A 23,234-nucleotide genomic window follows, 5' to 3' on the forward strand; every position below is an offset into this window, starting at 1 on the left:
AAGACAGAAAGCATGGCCATTTTGTTCATTCCTAGTGTAATGATTGAAATAGCACAGACATTAGCTATTTGCTGACTTTTTAAATTATTGGGAAGAAACATCATGTTTAACAACTATTGTAGGAATTTGTATTTGTGGATAAGGTACATGATTTTGGTATAGGAAAACAGGTTTGGAATTTTCCAAGGATTCCTGCTATTTGTAGATTCCATTAAAAAAAAGTTGAGGTTATATATCTGATAATTTATCCTTTTTACATCTTGAATTTTTGTTAACAGGGAATTATATCAGATTTGTTTCCTGGAGTTATTCTTCCACAGCCAGACTATGTAGTTTTTATGGAAGTACTAAATGCGAACATCAAAAAGATGAAACTTCAGCCAGTACCTTGGTTTATTGGAAAAATTATCCAGGTTGGTTCCATGTACCTATGTGGAAATGTACCTGTTTATTGTTTGCTGAGGTCAGAAATCAGAAAGAACTATGGTAGATTGGAACTGAACTGATGGCAATTGGAAATTAGAGCTGGAGGTAGAGATGAAGACATTTAATAATCCATTGTGCCTTCAATTTTCATTTCTAGGAATTGGCGTTTAAAATCCAATATTTTTCGTATCACCATCTTCCCTGGGGTTTCTTTTTTTATTTTTAATTTAGGGATGAAATAGAACCTTTCGGAGCATTGTGCTTTGAATTAGTCAAGACTTCTTTGGTTCCCAATGATAGAATGTGAATGTGGAAGTCGCTCAGTTGTGTCTGACTCTTTGCAACCCTGTGGACTATATAGTCCATGGAATTCTCCATGCCAGATACTGGAGTAGGTAGCCTTTCCTTTCTCCAGGGGATCTTCCAAACCCAGGTATCAAACCCAGGTCTCCCACATTGCAGGCAGATTCTTTACCAGCTGAGCCATAAGGGAAGCCCAAGAATACTGGAGTGGGTAGCCTATCCCTTCTCCAGGGGAGCTTCCCGACCCAGGAATCAAACCAGGGTCTCCTGCATTGCAGGTAGATTCTTTACAAACTGAGCTATGAGGGAAGCACCCTCCCAATAATAGAAATTCAATTCAAACTGTCTTATTCAATAAAAGGGAATTTACTCACCTAACTTGAAAAGTCCAGAGATATGTTGGCCTCAGGGGCATAGTAGGATACAGATTTTATTTAGATAATGAAATCAGGAATCCATCTCTCTTCATTTCTGGATTCTGCTTCTCTCTGCATGAAAAACTCATTCTCAGGTAGGCCCCCAGTAACCTCAGACTTAAATTATCTCATGTTCAAGTCCAGAAGGAAAAAGAACATCACTCTCAGAGTGTCCTCAGCGAAAAGTCTCAGGATTAGCTTTGGATGGTGTTGATAAAGTCACATGACCATCCCTGAAGCAATTACAAAGATAAGAAGGAGACAGTAATAACCCCACCTCTGCCAGAAGTGGAGATGGAGTCAGAGCCACCCAAGTCAAGTCATGTGGACTGAAACATAAAGTGGTGGTTCCTCAGGGAAAATCAAGGTGCTGTTACTAATACATGAAAGAAGTGTCTCTACAGTTTCAATCTTGGAGAACCTTAGTGAAACTTCACCTAATTTCAGGTTTCCCTCCCTACGATCACTTTCTATGTAAAACTACCTTAAAGACATAAACTGAATAATGTAAGTCTCAAATACACTTTTTCTGCAGAATCATGGGACAGAACTACAAGGGACCTTAAGTGCCATCTGGTGTTTGGCCCCATAAGAACACTGGCATCCAGAGAGGGAACAGATTTGGATTCATATAGACCTAGTTTCAAATCTCACCCCCTTCCATTTTTTGCTGTGATTTTAAGCAAGTTAGTTCAACATTCTGAGCCCCAATTTCCTCATCTATAAAATAAAGACAGTAAAAACCTTTCCTATAGAGTAATATTGAGACAAGAAATATGTAAACTGCCAGATATGGTGACTGATTACTGTATCATTGTCAACCCCACCATCTCCACAGACACGCAAAGCATCATCATTTCACAAAATCATATTGTTATTTAGAATCAAAGATCAAGGTTAGGACCCTGGTCTCTAGATTCTGAATCAGAATAAAATTTCTAGGAATAAAAATTTTTCCCAGGGCTTCCTTGGTGGCTCAGTGGTAAGGAATCCACCTGCCAGTGCAGGAGACACAGATTCAATCCCTGATCCAGGAAGATCCTACATGCTGCAGAGCAGTTAAGCCCATGAACAACAACTATTGAGCCTGAGTTCTAGGAGCCAAAACTATTGAGCCCATGTGCCCCAACTACTGAAGCCCACAAGCTCTAGAACCTATGCTTCACAATAGCAAAAGTCATCGCAACGAGCAGCCCACACACCACAGATAGAGAGTAGCCCTTGCTTGCTACAACTAGAGAAAAGCCCATGAAGCAACAAAGACTCAGCACAGCCAAAAACAAATTAATTAATTTTTAAAAATTACTAAAAAAAATTTCCCCTACTCTCTCATTAAGAATAATATTTTTCCCCACTATGTCATCAAGTGTGGTAGTTTTGACACAATTCATTTAACCCAATATTGAATCCCAATTATTCATTGGGATTTTATAGATGCACTATATATTATCAGTTCAGTTCAGTGAGTTGAGTCGCTCAGTTGTGTCTGACTCTTTGCGACCCTATGGACTGCAGCACTCCAGGCTTCCCTGTCCATCACCAACTTCTGGAGCTCACTCAAGCTCATGTCCATCAAGTCAGTAATGCCATCCAACCATCTTATCCCTTGTGGTCCCCTTCTCCTCCTGCCTTCAATTTTCCCCACCATCAGGGTCTTTTCAAATGAGTCAGTTCTTTGCATCAGGTGGCCAAAGTATTGGAGTTTCAGCTTTAGCATCAGTCCTTCCAATGAATATTCAGGACTGATTTCTTTAAGATGGACTGGTTGGATCTCCTTGCAGTCCAAGGGACTCTCAAGAGTCTTCTCAAACACCACAGTTCAAAAGCATCAATTCTTCAGTGCTCAACTTTCTTTATAGTACAACTCTCACATCCATACATGACTACTGGAAAAATCATAGCTTTGACTAGACAGACCTTTGTTGACAGAGTAATATTAAAAACAGCTTTTTAATATGCTGTCTAGGTTGGTCATAACTTTCCTTCCAAGGAGTAAGCATCTTTTAATTTCATGGCTGCAATCACCATCTACAGTGATTTTGGAGCCCAAGATAATAAAGTTTCTCACTGTCTCCATTGTTTCCCCATCTATTTGCCATGAAGTGATGGGACCAGATGTTAGTTTTCTGAATATTGAGTTTTAAGCCAACTTTCCCACTCTCCTCTTTCACTTTCATCAAGAAGCTCTTCAGTTCCTCTTCGATTTCTGCCATAAGGGTGGTGTCATCTGCATATCTGAGATTATTGATATTTCTCCCAGCAAATTGATTCCAACTTGTGCTTCATTGACCCTGGCATTTCCCCTGATATACTCTGCATATAAGTTAAATAAGAAGGTTGACAATATACAGCCTTGATGTACTCCTTTCCCGAGTTGGAACAAGTTTGTTGTTCCATGTCCAGTTCTAACTGTTGCTTCTTGACCTGCATGAAGATTTCTCAGGAGGCAGGTCAGGTGGTCTGGTATTACTATCTCTTTAAGAATTTTCCACAGTTTACTGTGATCCACATAGTCAAAGACTTTGGCGTAGTCAATAAGCAGAAGTAGATGTTTTACTGGAACTCTCTTGCTTTTTCAATGACCCAACAGATCTTGGCAATTTGGTCTCTGGTTCCTCTGCCTTTTCTAAAACCAGCTTGAACATCTGGATGTCATGGTTCACGTACTGTTGAAGCCTGGCTTGGTGAATATTGAGCATTACTTTGCTAGCGTGTGAGATGAGTGCAATTGTGCAGGAGTTTGAGCATTCTTTAGCATTGCCTTTCTTTGGGATTGGAATGAAAACTGACCTTTTCTAGTCCTGTGGCCACTGCTGAGTTTTCCAAATTTGCTGGCATATTGAATGCAGCATTTTCACATCATCTTTTAAGATTTGAAATAGCTCAACTGGAATTCCATCACCTTCACTAGCTTTGTTCCTAGTGATGCTTCCTAAGGCCCACTAGACTTTGCATTCCAGGATGTCTGGCTCTAGTGAGTGATCACACCATCATGGCTATCTAGGTCATGAATATCTTTTTTGTACAGTTCTTCCATGTATTCTTTCCACTTCTTCTTAATATCTTCTGCTTCTGTTAGGTCCATACCATTTCTGTCCTTTATAGAGCCCATCTTTGCATGAAATGTTCCCTTGGTATCTCTAATTTTCTTGAAGAGATCTCTAGTCTTTTCCATTCTGTTGTTTTCCTCTATTTCTTTGCATTGATCACTGAGGAAGGCTTTGTTATCTCTCCTTGCTATTCTTTGGAACTCTTCATTCAAAGGGGAATATCTTTCCTTTTCTCCTTTGCTTTTCACTTCTCTTCTTTTCACAGCTATTCGTATGACCTCTTCAGACAGCCATTTTGCTTTTTTGCATTTCTTTTCCATGGGGATGGTCTTGATCCCTGTCTCCTGTACAATGTCATGAACCTCTATCCATAGTTTTTCAGCTACTCTGTCTATCAGATCTAGTCCCTTAAATCCATTTCTCACTTCCACTGTATAATCATAAGAGATTTGACTTAGGTCATACCTGAATGGTCTAGTGGTTTTCCCTACTTCCTTAAATTTAAGTCTGATTTTGGCAATAAGGAGTTCATGATCTGAGCCACAGTCAGCTCCCAGTCTTGTTTTTGCTGACTGTATAGAGCTTCTCCATCTTTGGCTGCAAAGAATATAATCAGTCTGATTTTGGTGTTGACCATCTGGTGATGTCCATGTGTAGAGTCTTCTCTTGTGTTGTTGGAAGAGGGTGTTTGCTATGACCAGTGCATTCTCTTGGCAGAACTCTATTAGCCTTTGCCCTGCTTCATTCTGTACTCCAAAGCCAAATATGTGTGTTACTCCAGGTGTTTATTGACTTCCTACTTTTGCATTCCAGTCCCCTCTAATGAAAAGGACAAATATTTGTTGACTCACTTTTATCAGTTCCTGTACCACCCTTATTGTCTTCATTTAGACCCTCTGTATAACTCACTTTCAAGGTGAAAAATGTGTGTTAGTTGCTCAGTCATATCTGATTCTTTGCAACTCCATGGGTTGTAGCCCTGCAGGCTCCTCTGTCCATGGGATTTTCCAGGCAAGAATACTGGAGTGGATTGCCATTTCCTCCTCCAGGGAAGGTGAAAAATAATGAGAACATAATCTTTAAAATAAAAAGCTTCATGTACTCCCTTTTTCTGAGAGATTCACAGTTTAGAAGGGAAGAGAAAACATGTCACATTAATGTAAATGACCAAAGCATTTCCATTTCAGCTATCATAGACTACTCATCACAGACAGACAAAACAATTAGAAAATTCAAAAAATGAGCTTCCACTTCACTATTGATTCTCAAGGGTAGGGGCTAAATTACATGGAAGGTCATTTGCATTTTACAGCATCTCTCCTGTCTCATAAAATACATTTTAATCTATTGAGAATTCAAATTAAGTCAGAGTAGCATTTAGGCCTTGAGAAAGGAAATTCCAATAGAAATACAATTTGCTAAAATGACCCCTGTTTCCTTTTCTTCTTTAAAAGCAAGTAGAAATGGTGTAATGGAAAGATTGGCAGCATTGAAATCAGAGGCCCTGTGGTCAAATCCTGGTTCCACCACTGATGAGCTTGGGCAAGTCAGTTAACCTCTCTTGGGCTCAGTGTTCCCACCATTTAAAAGTAGTTAATGATTCCTGGTGGCTCAATTGGTAAAGAATCCGCCTGCAAGGGAGGAGCTAAGGTGGCAGAGGAATAGGATGGGGAGACCACTTTCTCCCCCACAAATTCATCAAAAGAACATTTAAACGCCGAGTAAATTTCACAAAACAACTTCTGAATGCCGGCAGAGGACATCAGGCACCCAGAAAAGCAATCCATTGTCTTCGAAAGGAGGTAGGAAAAAATATAAAAGACAAAAAACAGGCAAAAGAGGGAGGGACGGAGCTCCATCCCGGGAAGGGAGTCTTAAAAACAAAGAAGTTTCCAAACACCAGGAAACACTCTCACTGCCAAGTCTGTGCCAAGCCTTGGAAGCACAGAGGGCAACATAACAGGGAGGAAAAATAAATACACAATTAAAACCCACAGATTACGAGCCCAATGGTAACTCCCCTAGAGGAGAAGCTGCGCAGATGCCTGCACCCGCCACTAGCAAGCGGGGGCTGGGCAGGGAGGCGCGGGCTGCATCGCTTAGAGTAAGGATCTGGCCTGAATGCCCTGAGCGCTATCTGAGCGAAATAATTTGGGCTACCAAACCAGACTGTGGGATAACTACCACGCGAAAAGCCAGCCCTAACCTAGGACACCGCCAGGCCCACGCACGGAACAAAGGACTGAACAGAGATAGCCGGCTGCAGACCATCCCCCTCTGATGACAGGCAGCCAAAGCCGGAAGGAGGCAATCACAGCCCCAGAGAGACATTATCTACAAAACTGTAAGCAGGCTTCTTTGCTAACTAAGACTTCTTGGGGTTCTGGACGGTCAACATCTGCCTGAGAAGGTGCACTGGTTGTACACCCAGAAAACCGAGCGGCAGGGAGGCGATAAGTCGCAGCAACCGCGCTCGCCAAACACCTCATCACCTGAGCTGCTCGGACCTGGGAAGGGCACAAAACGCAGGCCCAACCCAGTCTGCGCCTCTGAGGACTACCCGAGTGCTTGAACCTGAGCGGCTTGGACCTGGGAGGTGCAAGCAGCCCAGGGCCGACCACGGATGGTTCCCAGTGGAGCAACCTAGAGCCTAAGCAGTGTGGGCAGGGAGGTTACACGTGCCGTGAGCGGGGGCAGACCCAATGTGGCTGAGGCACTGCGAGCGCATACCAGTGTTATTTGTTTGCAGCATCCCTCCCTCCCCACAGCGCAACTGAACAAGTGAGCCTAAAGGGAAAAAAAGTGTCCACCACCGCCCCCTTTGTATCAGGGCGGAAAAAAGACACTGAAGAGACCAGCAAACAGAAGAAGCTATAACAGAGGGAACCGCCTTGGAAGTGACAGGCAATAGATTAAAACCCTGTCGTTAGTACCAACTACATAGGAAGGGACCTAAAAATCTTGAGAAATATAAGCCAGACCAAAGAACTAGCCGAAAATGGACTGACCCCACAATACCCACAACACCAGAGAAAGTCCTAGATATATTTTTACTATTTTTACCATCATTCTTTCTTTCATTTTTTTTTATTTTTTAAAAAATTTTAAGTCTTCTATTACTCCTTTAATTTTCACTTTTATAACCTACTATTATTTTGCAAAAAAAAAAAAAGACCCTATTTTTTTAAAAGCAAACTTCATATATATTTTTTATAATTTTTGTGACCTTGTTTTTTTTTTTCTTTTTCTCTTTCTTTTTTATTTTTTTTTCCTTCTTTAACACTGTATTTTTGAAATTCCAAACTCTAATCTAGATTTTTAATTTTAGCTTTTTGGTATTTGTTATCAATTTTGTACCTATATATTTTTTAATAATTTTTGTGACTTTTTTCTCTCTCTCTTCTTCTTTTCTTTAACATTATATTTCTGAAATTCCAAACTCTACTCTAGATTTTTTATTTATGCTTTTTGGTATTTGTTATCAATTTTGTACCTATATTTTCTTTATAATTTTTGTGACTTTGTTTTTGTTCATTTTTTTTCCTCTTTCTTTTTCTTCTTCTTTTCTTTAACATTGTATTTTTGAAATTCCAAACTCTACTCTAGATTTTTAACTTTTGCTTTTTGGTATTTGTTATCAATTTTGTACCTATATTTTCTTTACAATTTTTTGACTTTGTTTTTCTTTCCCTCTCTTTCCTTTCCTTCTTCTTTTCTTTAACACTGTATTTTTGAAATTCCAAACTCTACTCTAGATTTTTAATTTTTGATTTTAGGTATTTGTTACCAATTTTGTACTTTAAGAACCCAATCTTCAGTACCCATTTTTTACTTGGGAGCGAGATTACTGGCTTGACTGCTCTCTCCCCCTTTGGGCTCTCCTTTTTCTCCACCAGGTCTCCTGTGTCTCCTCCCTAACCCCTCTCTACTCTACCCAACTCTGTGAATTTCTGTGTGTTCCAGATGGTGGAGAACACTTAGGAAATGGATTACTGGCTGGATCTGTCTCTCTCCTTTTCATTCCCCCCTTTTATCCTCCCAGCCACCTCTGTCTCTTTCCTCCCTCTTCTCTTTTCTGTATAACTCCATGAACATCTCTGAGCGGTCCAGTTGTGGAGTGCACATAAGGAAGTGATTATTGGCTAGCCCAGTCTCTCCTCTATGGATTCCACCTCATCTCATTCAGGTCACCTCTAACTCCCTCCTCCCTCTTCTCTTCTCCATGTAATGCTGTGAATCTCTCTGGGTGACCCTCACTGTGGAGAAACTTTTCATCTTTAACCTAGATGTTTTATCAATGGTGCTGTATAGAAGGAGAAGTTTTGAGACTACTGTAAAAATAAGATTGATAACTGGAAGCAGGAGGCTTAAGTCCAAACCCTGATTCCAGGGAACTCCTGACTCCAGGGAACATTAATTGACAGGAGATCATCAAACACCTCCATACCTACACTGAAACCAAGCACCACACAAGGGCCAACAAGTTCCAGGGTAAGACATACCAAGCAAATTCTCCAGCAACACAGGAACACAGCCTTGAGCTCCAATATACAGGCTGCCCAAAGTCACCCCAAAACCATAGACATCTCATTACTCATTATTGGACACTTCATTGCACTCCAGAGAGAAGAAATCCAGCTCCACCCACCAGAACACTGACACAAGCTTCCCTAACCAAGAAACCATGACAAGCCACCTGTACAAACCCACACACAGTGAGGAAACTCTACAATAAAGACAACTCCACAAACTGCCAGAATACAGAAAGGACACCCCAAACTCAGCAATATAAACAAGATGAAGAGACAGAGGAATACCCAGCAGGTAAAGGAACAGGATAAATGCCCACCAAACCAAACAAAAGAGAAAGAGATAGGGAATCTACCTGATAAAGAATTCCAAATAATGATAGTGAAAATGATCCAAAATCTTGAAATCAAAATGGAATCACAGATAAATAGCCTGGAGACAAGGATTGAGAAGATGCAAGAAAGGTTTAACAAGGACCTAGAAGAAATAAAAAAGAGTCAATATTATGAATAATGCAATAAATGAAATTAAAAACACTCTGGAGGCAACAAATAGTAGAATAACAGAGGCAGAAGATAGGATTAGTGAATTAGAAGATAGAATGGTAGAAATAAATGAATCAGAGAGGAAAAAAGAAAAACAAATTAAAAGAAATGAGGACAATCTCAGAGACCTCCAGGACAATATTAAACGCTACAACATTCGAATCGTAGGAGTCCAGAAGAAGAAGACAAAAAGAAAGACCATGAGAAAATACTTGAGGAGATAATAGTTGAAAACTTCCCTAAAATGGGGAAGGAAATAATCACCCAAGTCCAAGAAACACAGAGAGTCCCAAACAGGATAAACCCAAGGCGAAACACCCCAAGACACATATTAATCAAATTCACAAAGATCAAACACAAAGAACAAATATTAAAAGCAGCAAGGGAAAAACAACAAATAACACACAAGGGAATTCCCATAAGGATACCAGCTGATCTTTCAATAGAAACTCTTCAAGCCAGGAGGGAATGGCAAGACATACTTAAAGTGATGAAAGAAAATAACCTACAGCCCAGATTATTGTACCCAGCAAGGATTTTATTCAAATATGAAGGAGAAATCAAAAGCTTTACAGACAAGCAAAAGCTGAGAGAATTCAGCACCACCAAACCAGCTCTCCAACAAATACTAAAGGATATTCTCTAGACAGGAAACACAAAAAGGGTGTATAAATTTGAACCCAAAACAATGAAGTAAATGGCAACAGGATCATACTTATCAATAATTACCTTAAATGTAAATGGGTTGAATGCCCCAACCAAAAGACAAAGATTGGCTGAATGGATACAAAAACAAGACCCCTACATATGTTGTCTACAAGAGACCCACCTCAAAACAGGGGACACATACAGATTGAAAGTGAAGGGCTGGAAAAAGATTTTCCATGCAAGTAGAGACCAAAAGAAAGCAGGAGTAGCAATACTCATATCAGATAAAATAGACTTTAAAACAAAGGCTGTGAAAAGAGACAAAGAAGGTCACTACATAATGATCAAAGGATCAATCCAAGAAGAAGATATAACAATTATAAATATGTATGCACCCAACATAGGAGCACCACAATATGTAAGACAAATGCTAACAAGTATGAAAGGAGAAATTAACAATAACACAATAATAGTGGGCGACTTTAATACCCCACCCACACCTATGGATAGATCAACTAAACAGAAAATTAACAAGGAAACACAAACTTTAAATGATGCAATAGACCAGTTAGACCTAATTGATATCTATAGGACATTTCATCCCAAAACAATGAATTTCACCTTTTTATCAAGCGCACATGGAACCTTCTCCAGGATAGATCACATCCTGGGCCATAAATCTAGCCTTGGTAAATTCAAAAAAATTGAAATCATTCCAAGCATCTTTTCTGACCACAATGTAGTAAGATTAGATCTCAATTACAGGAGAAAAACTATTAAAAATTCCAACATATGGAGGCTGAAAAACACGCTGCTGAATAACCAACAAATCACAGAAGAAATCAAAAAAGAAATCAAAATTTGCATAGAAATGAATGAAAATGAAAACACAACAACCCAAAACCTGTGGGACACTGTAAAAGCAGTCCTAAGGGGAAAGTTCATAGCAATACAGGCATACCTCAAGAAACAAGAAAAAAGTCAAGTAAATAACCTAACTCTACACCTAAAGCAACTAGAAAAGGAAAAAATGAAGAACCCCGGGGTTAGTAGAAGGAAAGAAATCTTAAAAATTAGGGCAGAAATAAATGCAAAAGAAACAAAAGAGACCATAGCAAAAATCAACAAAGCCAAAAGCTGGTTCTTTGAAAGGATAAATAAAATTGACAAACCATTAGCCAGATTCATCAAGAAACAAAGGGAGAAAAATCAAATCAATAAAATAAGAAATGAAAATGGAGAGATCACAACAGACAACACAGAAATACAAGGGATCATAAGAGACTACTATCAGCAATTATATGCCAATAAAATGGACAACATGGAAGAAATGGACAAATTCTTAGAAAAGTACAACTTTCCAAAACTGGACCAGGAAGAAATAGAAAATCTTAACAGACCCATCACAAGCATGGAAATTAAAACTGTAATCAGAAATCTTCCAGCAAACAAAAGCCCAGGTCCAGATGGCTTCACAGCTGAATTCCACCAAAAATTTAGAGAAGAGCTAACACCTATCCTACTCAAACTCTTCCAGGAAATTGCAGAGGAAGGTAAACTTCCAAACTCATTCTATGAGGCCACCATCACCCTAATACCAAAACCTGACAAAGATCCCACAAAAAAAGAAAACTATAGGCCATTATCACTGATGAACATAGATGCAAAAATCCTTAACAAAATTCTAGCAATCAGAATCCAACAACACATTAAAAAGATCATACACCATGACCAAGTGGGCTTTATCCCAGGGATGCAAGGATTCTTCAATATCCACAAATCAATGTAATATACCACATTAACAAATTGAAAAATAAAAACCGTATGATTATCTCAATAGATACAGAGAAAGCCTATGACAAAATTCAACATTCATTTATGATAAAAACTCTCCAGAAAGCAGGAATAGAAGGAACATACCTCAGCATAATAAAGGCTATATATGACAAGCCCACAGCAAACATTATCCTCAATGGTGAAAAATTGAAAGCATTTCCTCTAAAGTCAGGAACAACAAGGGTGCCCACTTTCACCATTACTATTCAACATATTTTTGGAAGTTTTGGCCACAGCAATCAGAGCAGAAAAAGAAATAAAAGGAATCCAAATTGGAAAAGAAGAAGTAAAACTCTCACTGTTTGCAGATGACATGATCCTCTACATAGAAAACCCTAAAGACTCCACCAGAAAATTACTAGAACTAATCAATGAATATGGCAACCTACTCCAGTACTCTTGCCTGTAAAATCCCATGGACGGAGGGGCCTGGTAGGCTGCAGTCCATGGGGTCGCTAGGAGTCAGACATGACTGAGCGACTTCACTTTCACTTTTCACTTTCATGCATTGGAGAAGGAAATGGCAACCCACTCCAGTGTTCTTGCCTGGAGAATCCCAGGGACGGGGAGCCTGGTGGGCTGCCATCTATGGGGTCTCACAGAGTCAGATACGACTGAAGCGACTTAGCAGCAGCAATCAATGAATATAGTAAAGTTGCAGGATATAAAATCAACACACAGAAATCCCTTGCATTCCTTTACACTAATAATGAGAAAATAGAAAGAGAAATTAAGGAAACAATTCCATTCACCATTGCAACGAAAAGAATAAAATACTTAGGAATATATCTACTTAAAGAAACTAAAGACCTATATATAGAAAACTATAAAACACTGGTGAAAGAAATCAAAGAGGACACTAATAGTTGGAGAAATATACCATGTTCATGGATTGGAGGAATCAATATAGTGAAAATGAGTATACTACCCAAAGCAATTTATAGATTCAATGCAATCCCTATCAAGCTACCAACGGTATTCTTCACAGAGCTAGAACAAATAATTTCACAATTTGTATGGAAATACAAAAAACCTCGAATAGCCAAAGCAATCTTGAGAAAGAAGAATGGAACTGGAGGAATCAACCTGCCTGACTTCAGGCTCTACTACAAAGCCACAGTCATCAAAACAGTATGGTACTGGCACAAAGACAGAAATATAGATCAATGGAACAAAATAGAAAGCCCAGAGATAAATCCACGCACATATGGACACCTTATCTTTGACAAAGGAGGCAAGAATATACAATGGATTAAAGACAATCTCTTTAACAAGTGGTGCTGGGAAAACTGGTCAACCACTTGTAAAAGAATGAAACTAGAACACTTTCTAACACCATACACAAAAATAAACTCAAAATGGATTAAAGATCTAAACATAAGACCAGAAACTATAAAACTCTGAGAGGAAACATAGGCAAAACACTCTCTGACATACATCACAGCATGATCCTCTATGACCCACCTCCCAGAATATTGAAAATAAAAGCAAAAATAAACAAATGGGACCTAATTAAACTTAAAAGCTTCTGCACAACAAAGGAAACTATAAGCAAGGTGAAAAGACAGCCTTCAGAATGGGAGAAAATAAGAGCAAATGAAGCAACTGACAAACAACTAATCTCAAAAATATACAAGCAACTCCTACAGCTCAACTCCAGAAAAATAAATGACCCAATCAAAAAATGGGCCAAAGAACTAAATAGACATTTCTCCAAAGAAGACATACAGATGGCTAACAAACACATGAAAAGATGCTCAACATCACTTATTATCAGAGAAATGCAAATCAAAACCACTATGAGGTACCATTTCACGCCAGTCAGAATGGCTGCAATCCAAAAGTCTACAAGCAATAAATGCTGGAGAGGGTGTGGAGAAAAGGGAACCCTCTTACACTGTTGGTGGGAATGCAAACTAGTACAGCCACTATGGAGAACAGTGTGGAGATTCCTTAAAAAACTGGAAATAGAACTGCCTTATGATCCAGCAATCCCACTGCTGGGCATACACACTGAGGAAACCAGAATTGAAAGAGACACGTGTACCCCAATGTTCATCGCAGCACTGTTTATAATAGCCAGGACATGGAAGCAACCTAGATGTCCATCAGCAGATGAATGGATAAGCAAGCTGTGGTACATATACACAAAGGAGTATTACTCAGCCATTAAAAAGAATACATTTGAATCAGTTCTAATGAGGTGGATGAAACTGGAGCCGATTATACAGAGTGAAGTAAGCCAGAAAGAAAAACACCAATACAGTATACTGATGCATATATATGGAATTTAGAAAGATGGTAACAATAACCCTGTATACGAGACAGCAAAAGAGACACTGATGTATAGAACAGTCTTTTGGACTCTGTGCAAGAGGGAGAGGGTGGGATGATTTGGGAGAATGGCATTAAAACATGTATAATATCATATATGAAACGAGTCGCCAGTCCAGGTTTGATGCACGATACTGGATGCTTGGGGCTGGTGCACTGGGACGACCCAGAGGGATGGTATGGGGAGGGAGGAGGGAGGAGGATTCAGGATGGGGAACACATGTATACCTGTGGCAGATTCATTTTGATATATGGCAAAACCAATACAATATTGTAAAGTGAAAAAATAATTAAAAAAAAAAAAAAAAGAATCCGCCTGCAATGCAGGAGACCTGGGTTCAATCGCTGGGTTGGAAAGATACCCTGGAGGAGGGCATGGCAACCAATTCCAGTATTCTTGCCTGGAGAACCCTCATGGACAGAGGAGCCTGCTGGGCTGCAGTCCATGGGGTCACAAAGAGTCAGACATGACTGAGCAACTAAGCACAGCACACACAGCACAAGACATGCCTGAATGGATTAAATGAAATGACTTAGGTGAATGACTTCATGTTTACCACATGGAGAGGTACAGAGTAAATAGTATTTCTCATCCCTTAAATAATCAGAAATGCACACATATATTATTATTCATCCAAAAGATATTTAAGCAATAGATGAAAAAAATGACTGTAGCCCTCATTCCTTGTTGACTTCTGACTAATTGAAATTCTGGGAGGTTTGGAATGATTAACTTCTTACATGGTGTTCCCTCCCAGATCTACGAGATGATGCTGGTAAGACATGGCTATATGATTGTTGGAGATCCCATGGGTGGCAAGACCTGTGCTTATAAAGTGTTGGCTGCAGCTCTGGGTGATTTATACGAAGGTAAAACTCACATCCCTGACTTCCAGGAAGAACAGGTGTCCCCACTTAGTTGACTGGTTCCAGAGAGATGATGCTAGGCTGTTAGCTTTGCCATCCCTGGATTGTGACATTAGAGCCAGAAATAGAACATGGCACACAGGGGTCTGCAGGCAGAAAATAGAGGGAGAGCTTCTAACAGGGGGTTTTATGTGCACCATTAGGCTGGAGGAATTTTCTCAAATGCTGAACTGTGATTTCTCCAAAAGCTTCTCCGTGAGAGGGAAACTCCTGCCACTTGCCTGAACAAAATTGTTCTAAAAACAGATCACTGCATGGTTTCTGTTTTCTTTCCATTCCTTCTTTGCCTCTCTTTCTTTGTCTTCCCTCTCCCTTTTTTTCTGCCTCCCATTCTCCCTCCCTCCCCTCCACTCTGCTTCCCTCCCTCCCTCCTCCTTTCCTTCTTTCCTTCCTTTCATTTAATGTAGAAGATAAGGCCTCAGACTTTTGACTCAGACACAGACCTTGGGCAAGTTACTAAATCTATCTTTGCCTCTGTTTTCCCAGAGGCATCATTGTGATAATGGGATCATTGTGATAATTAAATTAGTTCATACAGATAAATAACTTAGCACAGTGTCTATTCAATAAACAAAAGCTATGTCTTTTGCCAGAGAAACAGTTTTGGGGGTTTTCCTTTTATAAAAACACAAAGCTGTGGTTTTGAAAAGCAGTGCCTCGCTCTGCCTGTGTTTACACAATCCCTTCCAGTGTGCTTTGTTTTAATATTTTTTGTAATAACGAGTTACTGTTGGATTTTTGAGATTTTTGTTTTCAGCACTGACTTGACATTAAAAACTAATTTGGGCATTTCAAACTTAAATAGTAATTTAGGTATTGAATATAGTTTAGGAAACTAAATGAAGAGAAAGGAGGCTACCCCGTTGTCTTTGCCTCAGGATTCTGCAGGAACAATTCTTTACTTAGTTCATGGTTCATGCACTCCAGTTTTTCCTTACTTTGAAGGATCATGTAAAAGTGTGGTTACTTTCTGTTATTACATATGATGTACCATCCATTAGCCTGTGTATTCCAGTTCGGTCCTGGTGCTCTATTCTCAGGAAACACTTATTGAGCAATGAGATAAGAGGTTCCAGGTCTTAACTAGCCCTTCAGATAGAGGAAAAGGAAAGTAACCATCTTTTACCTGTCAGTTGTTTCCTCATCTCAAGTCAAAGCCAAGGTTCTAGGGTAGCCATGAAAGCCAGATACATAAAGAGACCTGATTATATGGCATCTCTCTCCTTTACTGCCTGAGTTATTTTAGGCCCAGACAGACTTTATTTAGATCTGAATGGCTCATTTGACTTGTTTGAAATGAGCATCAGAAGACAATATGGTGAGAAACTAATAGCTGTAATAACCTAACAATTTAAGGCATTGCCTATCCAGTTATTCCAATGTTTACACAGACTGAGTATAAATTTTATAAGGACTGTCCTTGGAAGGCATGCTGATAAATTTGACCTTTTAGATAGCATTGACTCTTATCTAAAGTTTCACCAGAAACTTTGTAACTTGTGTTGCACCTTCTTGTCCAGCCAAACAGATGGAAGAGTTCGCTGTGGAGTATAAGATCATTAATCCCAAGGCTATCACCATGGGGCAGCTGTATGGGTGCTTTGATCAAGTGAGCCACGAATGGACAGATGGTGTCCTTGCCAATGCTTTCCGAGAGCAAGCATCTTCTTTGTCTGATGACCGCAAGTGGATTATATTTGATGGGCCAGTGGATGCTGTTTGGATTGAAAATATGAACACTGTTCTGGATGACAATAAAAAGGTACCTTTCTGATACCACTTTTACATGGATGGGGAATAAACTCTTTTACTGAAGTGAGTGATTGATCACGATATATAATGTATACACTTATTTACACTGAGAATAAATGCCACATAAGAAAGTAACAGTTATCAATTCATGAATTATACTTTTGTTTTTACCTATAGTGGGTAAGTTGAGTGTGTTTTGAGATACTGTTGTATAATTGTTAAAAGCCTTGGTTCTGGCTTTAAATTGGACTATTAGCTCTACAATTGAGCAAGTTGGGCAAGTCACATAACTTCTCTGAACCAATTTCTTCATTTGTTAAAAAGGTAGTAATAAAATAGGGGTGTTGCTAATTAAGATAGTCCATACAAAGCACCTGATATGTGGGATGTATTTTGGTTATCCATTGCTGTATAAATAAAGATGCAAACTATCTTAATACTTAGTGGCTTAACTTTGCTCGTGATACTGTAGATTATAAATTTTGAAAAGGCTCAAAAGGGCTAAGCTAATCCTCATGATGTCATCTGGGGTGGCTAGGGCTAGAGGAGCCACATCCATGGTAGCTTCTTCACTCAGTTTTTGGGGGCTCTTTCCTCCTTGACTTGTCTGTCTCTCTGTAACTCTCTGTCTCTGTCTCTCTTTGTCTCTCTCTCTCTCTCTGCCTCTCTTTCTCTCAAATAGCATCTTATCCTCCAGGCCTGTCCATGTGACTTGGGCTTATCATTTGGTGGTCTGGAGTAGTGGCACTCCTTACCTGGTGGTTGATTTGCAAGAGGCAGGAAATTAAAATCTCTACTTGGAACTCAAACAGCATTACTTTCTCTGAATTTTGTTAAGTCAAAGAAGTCACAGAACCTTTCCAGATTCAAGGAAGTAGAGAAATAGATGCCACCTCTTAATGGAGGTGGGTGAGACCACACTGCAAAAGTACACGTGGGTTAGTAGACATTGCAGCAGTCTTTGGAAGATATGTTCTGCCTACTGCAGTAAGCGTAGTGGCAAAGAGCTAAGTCTCTGGAGCTGGACAGCCTGGGTTCAGATCCTATCTTACCACTCAGCAGTCATGTAACCTTAGAAAAGCTATACCTATACCTCAATTGCATCATCTGTAAAATGAGGATAATAGTGTCTGTGTTATAATATTGTTAGTAAGATTAGATAAATTAATATTTACAAACTGCTTATAATAGTGCCTGTCATGTAGCAAGTGCTATATAAGGGTTAAAATAAAATAAAATAATATTTATCACCATTTCAAAGGAAGAGGTTTTTTTATTTTATTATATTCATTTTTTTCTTCTGTTTATTTATTTATTTATTTTACTTTACAATATTGTATTGGTTTTGCCATACATTAACTTGAATCAAGGAAGATTTCTTACACTGACTACACTGCCTTATCAAATCCAAATATATTTTCCAACTGCATTTACATTTTGCAAGACTGAGTCATGCTCAACAATGGAAAGCTTAATTATCCAAATTACACACATATACTAGTAATTGCATGTTCATAATTTTGATTATATAACATAAATATAGAAGTGAGTTTTATTCCATGATATGGGCTATGTTATGTAAACTAATTGTATACATGTATTGGTTGATCTTGAGATCAGAAGTATAAAGAGTCAGTGAAATTCCTGATGGCTCTTCTCAGCTCTGAATGAAATCAAACTACTGTCACAGCTGTGGGTCTATTTTACTTTTCTCGATATTCAGAGATGACACTGTTAGTGGTGTTAGTCCGTAACAGCTATGACCTTTCTGGGGTTGCAAGTAATGACCTGATTACAGATATGTTTGATGTGGGTCAGGTAATTTGCAAGAAGCTCTTTAGACAGAAACTTAGGAGGAGAAACATGGAGCAATGGGATTTCTTCTTTTCCCCTGAGAGACCAAGGCCTCAAGCCATCTTAGGACTTAAACATCTCACTTTAACCCATGTTGGGAAATGAGAAGCAGTGCCACAGACTTAGTGTATATACTCAGAGGCTGTCCTGTATATTTGCACTACTTTCTGTAGGGATATACATGCTAAACACTGGGGCTTCTAATGATCTTTCCATTTCAAAAATGATTTGGAGATATTCTTATCACTCTAACCCTAGACCAGTCCCTGAGGCATTCCAGGAGTCTTTGTGGGAAACTTGAGAAAATAAAATAGGATGCCAGTGTGCAATTAAGTTCTGTTTTAAACACTGAGGAAGGAACCATTAAACTAGCTGTAATCTGATAATTTCTAGATTCTTCATCTAAGGCTGCCATTCAGTGGTTCTCTGACTTCCCTATTTAACATTACATCTCACCAGACACAGGATTCTCCAACTCTCCAAAGCATTTTCATCCTTGTATAGCCTATATATTTTGCCTATCATCTGTTCTTCCCAGCAGAATGCAGACCTCAAGAGGACAGGAATTTTTTTGTCTGTTTTATTCTGCACAGCTAGCATCGTGCCTGGCACAGAGTAGGTGCTCAAGAAACATTTGTTGAATGAATTCAAACCATCTCTGTCTCCACTGAGGCCTTTTATTTGCAGATAGATTTCAACACATTTGCTGCCCTCTACCCCTCTGCTTTGTACTTTCAGCTGTGTTTAATGAGTGGAGAGATTATTCAGATGAGCCCTAAGATGAGTCTGATCTTCGAGCCAGCTGACCTGGAACAGGCCTCCCCAGCCACTGTGAGCAGGTGAGTCAGCTTGCATGGGCCCCCTGAGGTGTAAGGCAAAGCCTCACTAACCTTAAACAGGAGGAAAAGCCACAAATATGATTAAATTCTAGCAGATCACCTATATTACCTTTTGTCAGACTTTGTCATAAAATCAGTCCTCAATACAAAATCAGGCAAACACTTTGGATAAGATGCTTTTGAACTGTGGTGTTGGAGAAGACTCTTGAGAGTCCCATGGACTGCAAAGAGATCCAGCCAGTCCATCCTAAAGGAAATCAGACCTGAATATTCATTGGAAGGACTGATGATGAGGCTGAAACTCTAATACTTTGGCCACCTGATGCAAAGAACTGACTCATTTGAAAAGACCCTGATGCTGAGAAAGATTGAAGGTGGGAAAAGAAGGGGATGACAGAAGATGAGATGGTTGGATGGCATCACCAGTGCGATGGACAAGAGTTTGAGTAGGCTTGAGGAGTTGGTGATGGACAGGGAAGCCTGGCGTGCTGCAGTTCATGGGGTCACAGAGTCAGACATGACTGAGTGACTGAGCTGAACTACCTCCTAAAGTTGAACCTTCACATACCCTATGGCTGAGCAATTCTGCTTGTGAGTATATACTGAAAATAAACTTGTGCCCATGTACAACAGGAGACATGTACCAGAATTTTCAGAGTAGCACGATTCACAATAACACTTAGAAATGACCCAAATGCCTATTAATAGGAGAGAATTAGAAAGTATAATAAAATCACAGAAGGTAGTATTTGTATGTCATTCAAAATAAGTGAACTGTACTGATAAGTGTCTTTATAGATAAGTCTTAATAAAATTAAAGATAAAATCTAAGCAGTATTATATATAAAAGTAAGCCTGTAGGGCTTTTCTGGTGGCTTAGTAGTAAAGAATCCACCTACCAATGCAGGAGACATGGCATTGAACCCTGATCTGGGAAGATCCCACATGCCCCGGGCAACTAAGCCCTAGTGCCTCAACTACTGAGCCTGTGCTCCAGAGCCCAGGAGCCACAACTACTGAAGCCCGCATGCCTAGAGCCCACACTGCACAGCAAGAGGGGCCACTGCAATGAGAAGCTTGTGCACCGCAACTAGAGAGTAACCCCTCACTCGCCACAACTAAAGAAAAGCCTTCACAGCAACGAAGACCTAACCCAACCAAAAATAAATAATAAATACTTTTTAAAATGCAAGAAAAGTAAGCCTGTAATATTACATGCAGCATAGTATCCCCTTTTAAATTATTAAAACCAACTAAACAATTAAATATGTGTATGTATATAAAACCATAAGAAAGTAAGAAATCAAAGGACCAGTGAATGTGAGATTCAAGATTCTGTGTAATCTAGGTGGGGAAAGCCAGGGGGATAGGATAAGGGAGACTTTATAATTAGATAAAGGTTATTGTCAAAACTGTAGCTTCTGTCTGGGTGTTGGGTTCATGGACACTGATTACATTATTGAAAACAATTAACTAAGAAAGGTCATGCATGGGCTAATGATGAGTGTGCCAAGGATAATAATCCAATCATGTGCCTCCCAGTCCACAACAAATAAAATAATAAAATAAAAATAAGCTCACATTCCCAAAGGCAATGTAAGGGAGTAGAAAGAGCACATGGCAAGTTAGACCAACCTGGGTTCCCACCTTGAACACACCATTTGCTAGCTGTGTGACCTCTTCCAAGTCAATAAGCCTCTCTGAGCTAGTGTCTCCTCATGTCTAAAGTGTAAACCATAAAGAGGAATATTTAGAAATGAAGGCCATTAAGACTTAGCATAGTGGCTGACACATAGTAGGTGCTGAATAAATGGTAGCCAGTGTTACTAACAAAGAGGAGTGTGCCTAGATATAACAGAATGGGGAAAAACTTGCTAAATACAATGTTACATGTCAGTACATGGTAATGTACTAACATTATGAAAATTATAATAGTAGTTTTCATTGATTAAGAGTGTTCTGTATGCTAGACATAGTGCCAAATTCATTTACTGGCATTTAACCATTATAATAATCTTACAAGCTACTTATTTTTTATATTCTTCAATTTACAGACAGGGACTCAAATTCAGAGACAGAAAAGAAATTTTTCTGAGGTCACTCAATTAGTAGGATCTGGGGCTGAGACTTGAATACAGGTCTCTGACTCTCAAGACCCCACTCTTAGCACTGGTCTCTACCCTTTCCTGGCAAAATCCGTGCATCTTTCCTTTGGCTTGGAGCTGGTGAAGGTCTGTGCTCCAGCCCAAGCTCCAGCCTATTCACCTCACCCCTACGTGCTTGGGAGCCCAGTGTGAACCAGGATGGTCCTCTGTTTGTGCTTGCCAGGTGTGGAATGATCTACATGGAACCCCATCAGCTAGGCTGGAAGCCCCTGAAGGATTCCTACATGGATACCCTGCCTTCCAGTCTCACTGAGGAGCACAAGGAATTGGTGAGACCCTCTGGTCCCTTTCCTTTCTGTCCTTCCCTGTCTCCTGACTCCTCATCTCAAAGGCCTTCTAGGATTGTTTTCACGTTCATAATTATGGAAGGCAAGGAGGGGCAGGAAATTCCCTGATTGTCCCCAATTACCTTGCTTTCTGGCTTCTTGCCATTATTATTTTATTTTATTTTGCATGTGGAGCTGGAATTGTGTAGTCAATTTCTGCTTTCTCTTCCATCTTCTCCATTACTTTTTGACTCCTCAGTGGAGAATTCTGGCGCTTGAGAAATGTTCTATATGATTACTGGGATGTCACCCCTTGACTCTTTGCCCACCAGCAGAAATGCCTCTGGAAGTTGCTCTAGAGGTGTACCAGGTTAGGAAGATCTGTGTTCTTCTTTTTCCTGCCACTTTCCATCCCCTGTAACCTAGACTCTATACCTCCTAAATGTAGGGAGCTAAAACCAGTGAGAAATTCTCTTAGTGCAGCTAGTAAGAGTGTCCATTTTCTTCTTCCCTCCCTAAAAGAGGTATGAATGTTCAGGTTAGATTAGAACACACGCAGATGATGGAAGTAAAAAGGAAAAATGAGTGCTTATGGTACTTCTTGCCTTTTGCTGCATTAACAAGGTTGCCTAGTAAAGTTTCCCATGGAAGGAGCCAAGAAGGATTTAAGTTAGATTCTCTTCTCACTGTAGAAATGCTCTGGGGATCTGCATAGGATGGCCCCTTTCCTATCACATTTGTATACATGTCCTATGCACATGTCTGTATATACATGTATGTACTGTATACATGTACTATATACATATATATATATAATATACATATTATATATATATAATGTTTATTTACAGACACATGTCCACTTGCATAGTCAGAAGCCAGTCTACACATGCACAGGAAGCCTTCACAGACTTCCCAGTGTCCTCAGTAGTCTAACTTCTTACCAGGACTTCTGAGATTGTGATTCCACCCAGCCTGCCCCTCCAGCCTCATCACCTACACTCCTCTCAGGCTCAGCTTATTACCTTCCAGCCCTAGGGTCTTGTTTCCATTCCTAGAAAACCCCAGAGTTTACCTCCTTGAGGTTTTTGCACTTTTTATTCCTCTTTCTGGAAATCTTGCCCCATTTAGTCTCATAAGGGTTGATTCACCTTTGCCACCCAGGTCTTAGCATAAAGCCCCGCTTCTCCAAGAAGTCTTCCCTGACCACCCTATTAAACCCTTCTTGTTTTATCCAACTGTAATACATTTATTTGTTTCCTGCTAGTACATTCCAGGATTTGTAAATACTTAAGTCATTTCTTTGCTTGTTTAATTTTCTTTTTTCCAACTTATTTCACTGT

General features: G+C 39.6%; 1 protein-coding gene across 1 annotated transcript in view; it reads left to right on the forward strand.

Annotated features, from left to right (window-relative positions):
* The window catches only part of DNAH3 (dynein axonemal heavy chain 3), a 248,499-nt gene that overhangs the window by 105,467 nt on the left and 119,798 nt on the right, over positions 1 to 23,234 (forward strand). Inside the window, exons 34-38 of the mRNA XM_027527056.1 lie at positions 279 to 413; positions 14,847 to 14,958; positions 16,536 to 16,777; positions 19,360 to 19,460; positions 21,789 to 21,894. Of these exons, the coding sequence (XP_027382857.1) occupies positions 279 to 413; positions 14,847 to 14,958; positions 16,536 to 16,777; positions 19,360 to 19,460; positions 21,789 to 21,894 (696 nt within the window). The remainder of the gene's footprint in view (positions 1 to 278; positions 414 to 14,846; positions 14,959 to 16,535; positions 16,778 to 19,359; positions 19,461 to 21,788; positions 21,895 to 23,234) is intronic.

This window comes from Bos indicus x Bos taurus, chromosome 25 (genome assembly GCF_003369695.1).
Source record: "Bos indicus x Bos taurus breed Angus x Brahman F1 hybrid chromosome 25, Bos_hybrid_MaternalHap_v2.0, whole genome shotgun sequence".
Lineage (NCBI taxonomy): Eukaryota > Metazoa > Chordata > Mammalia > Artiodactyla > Bovidae > Bos > Bos indicus x Bos taurus.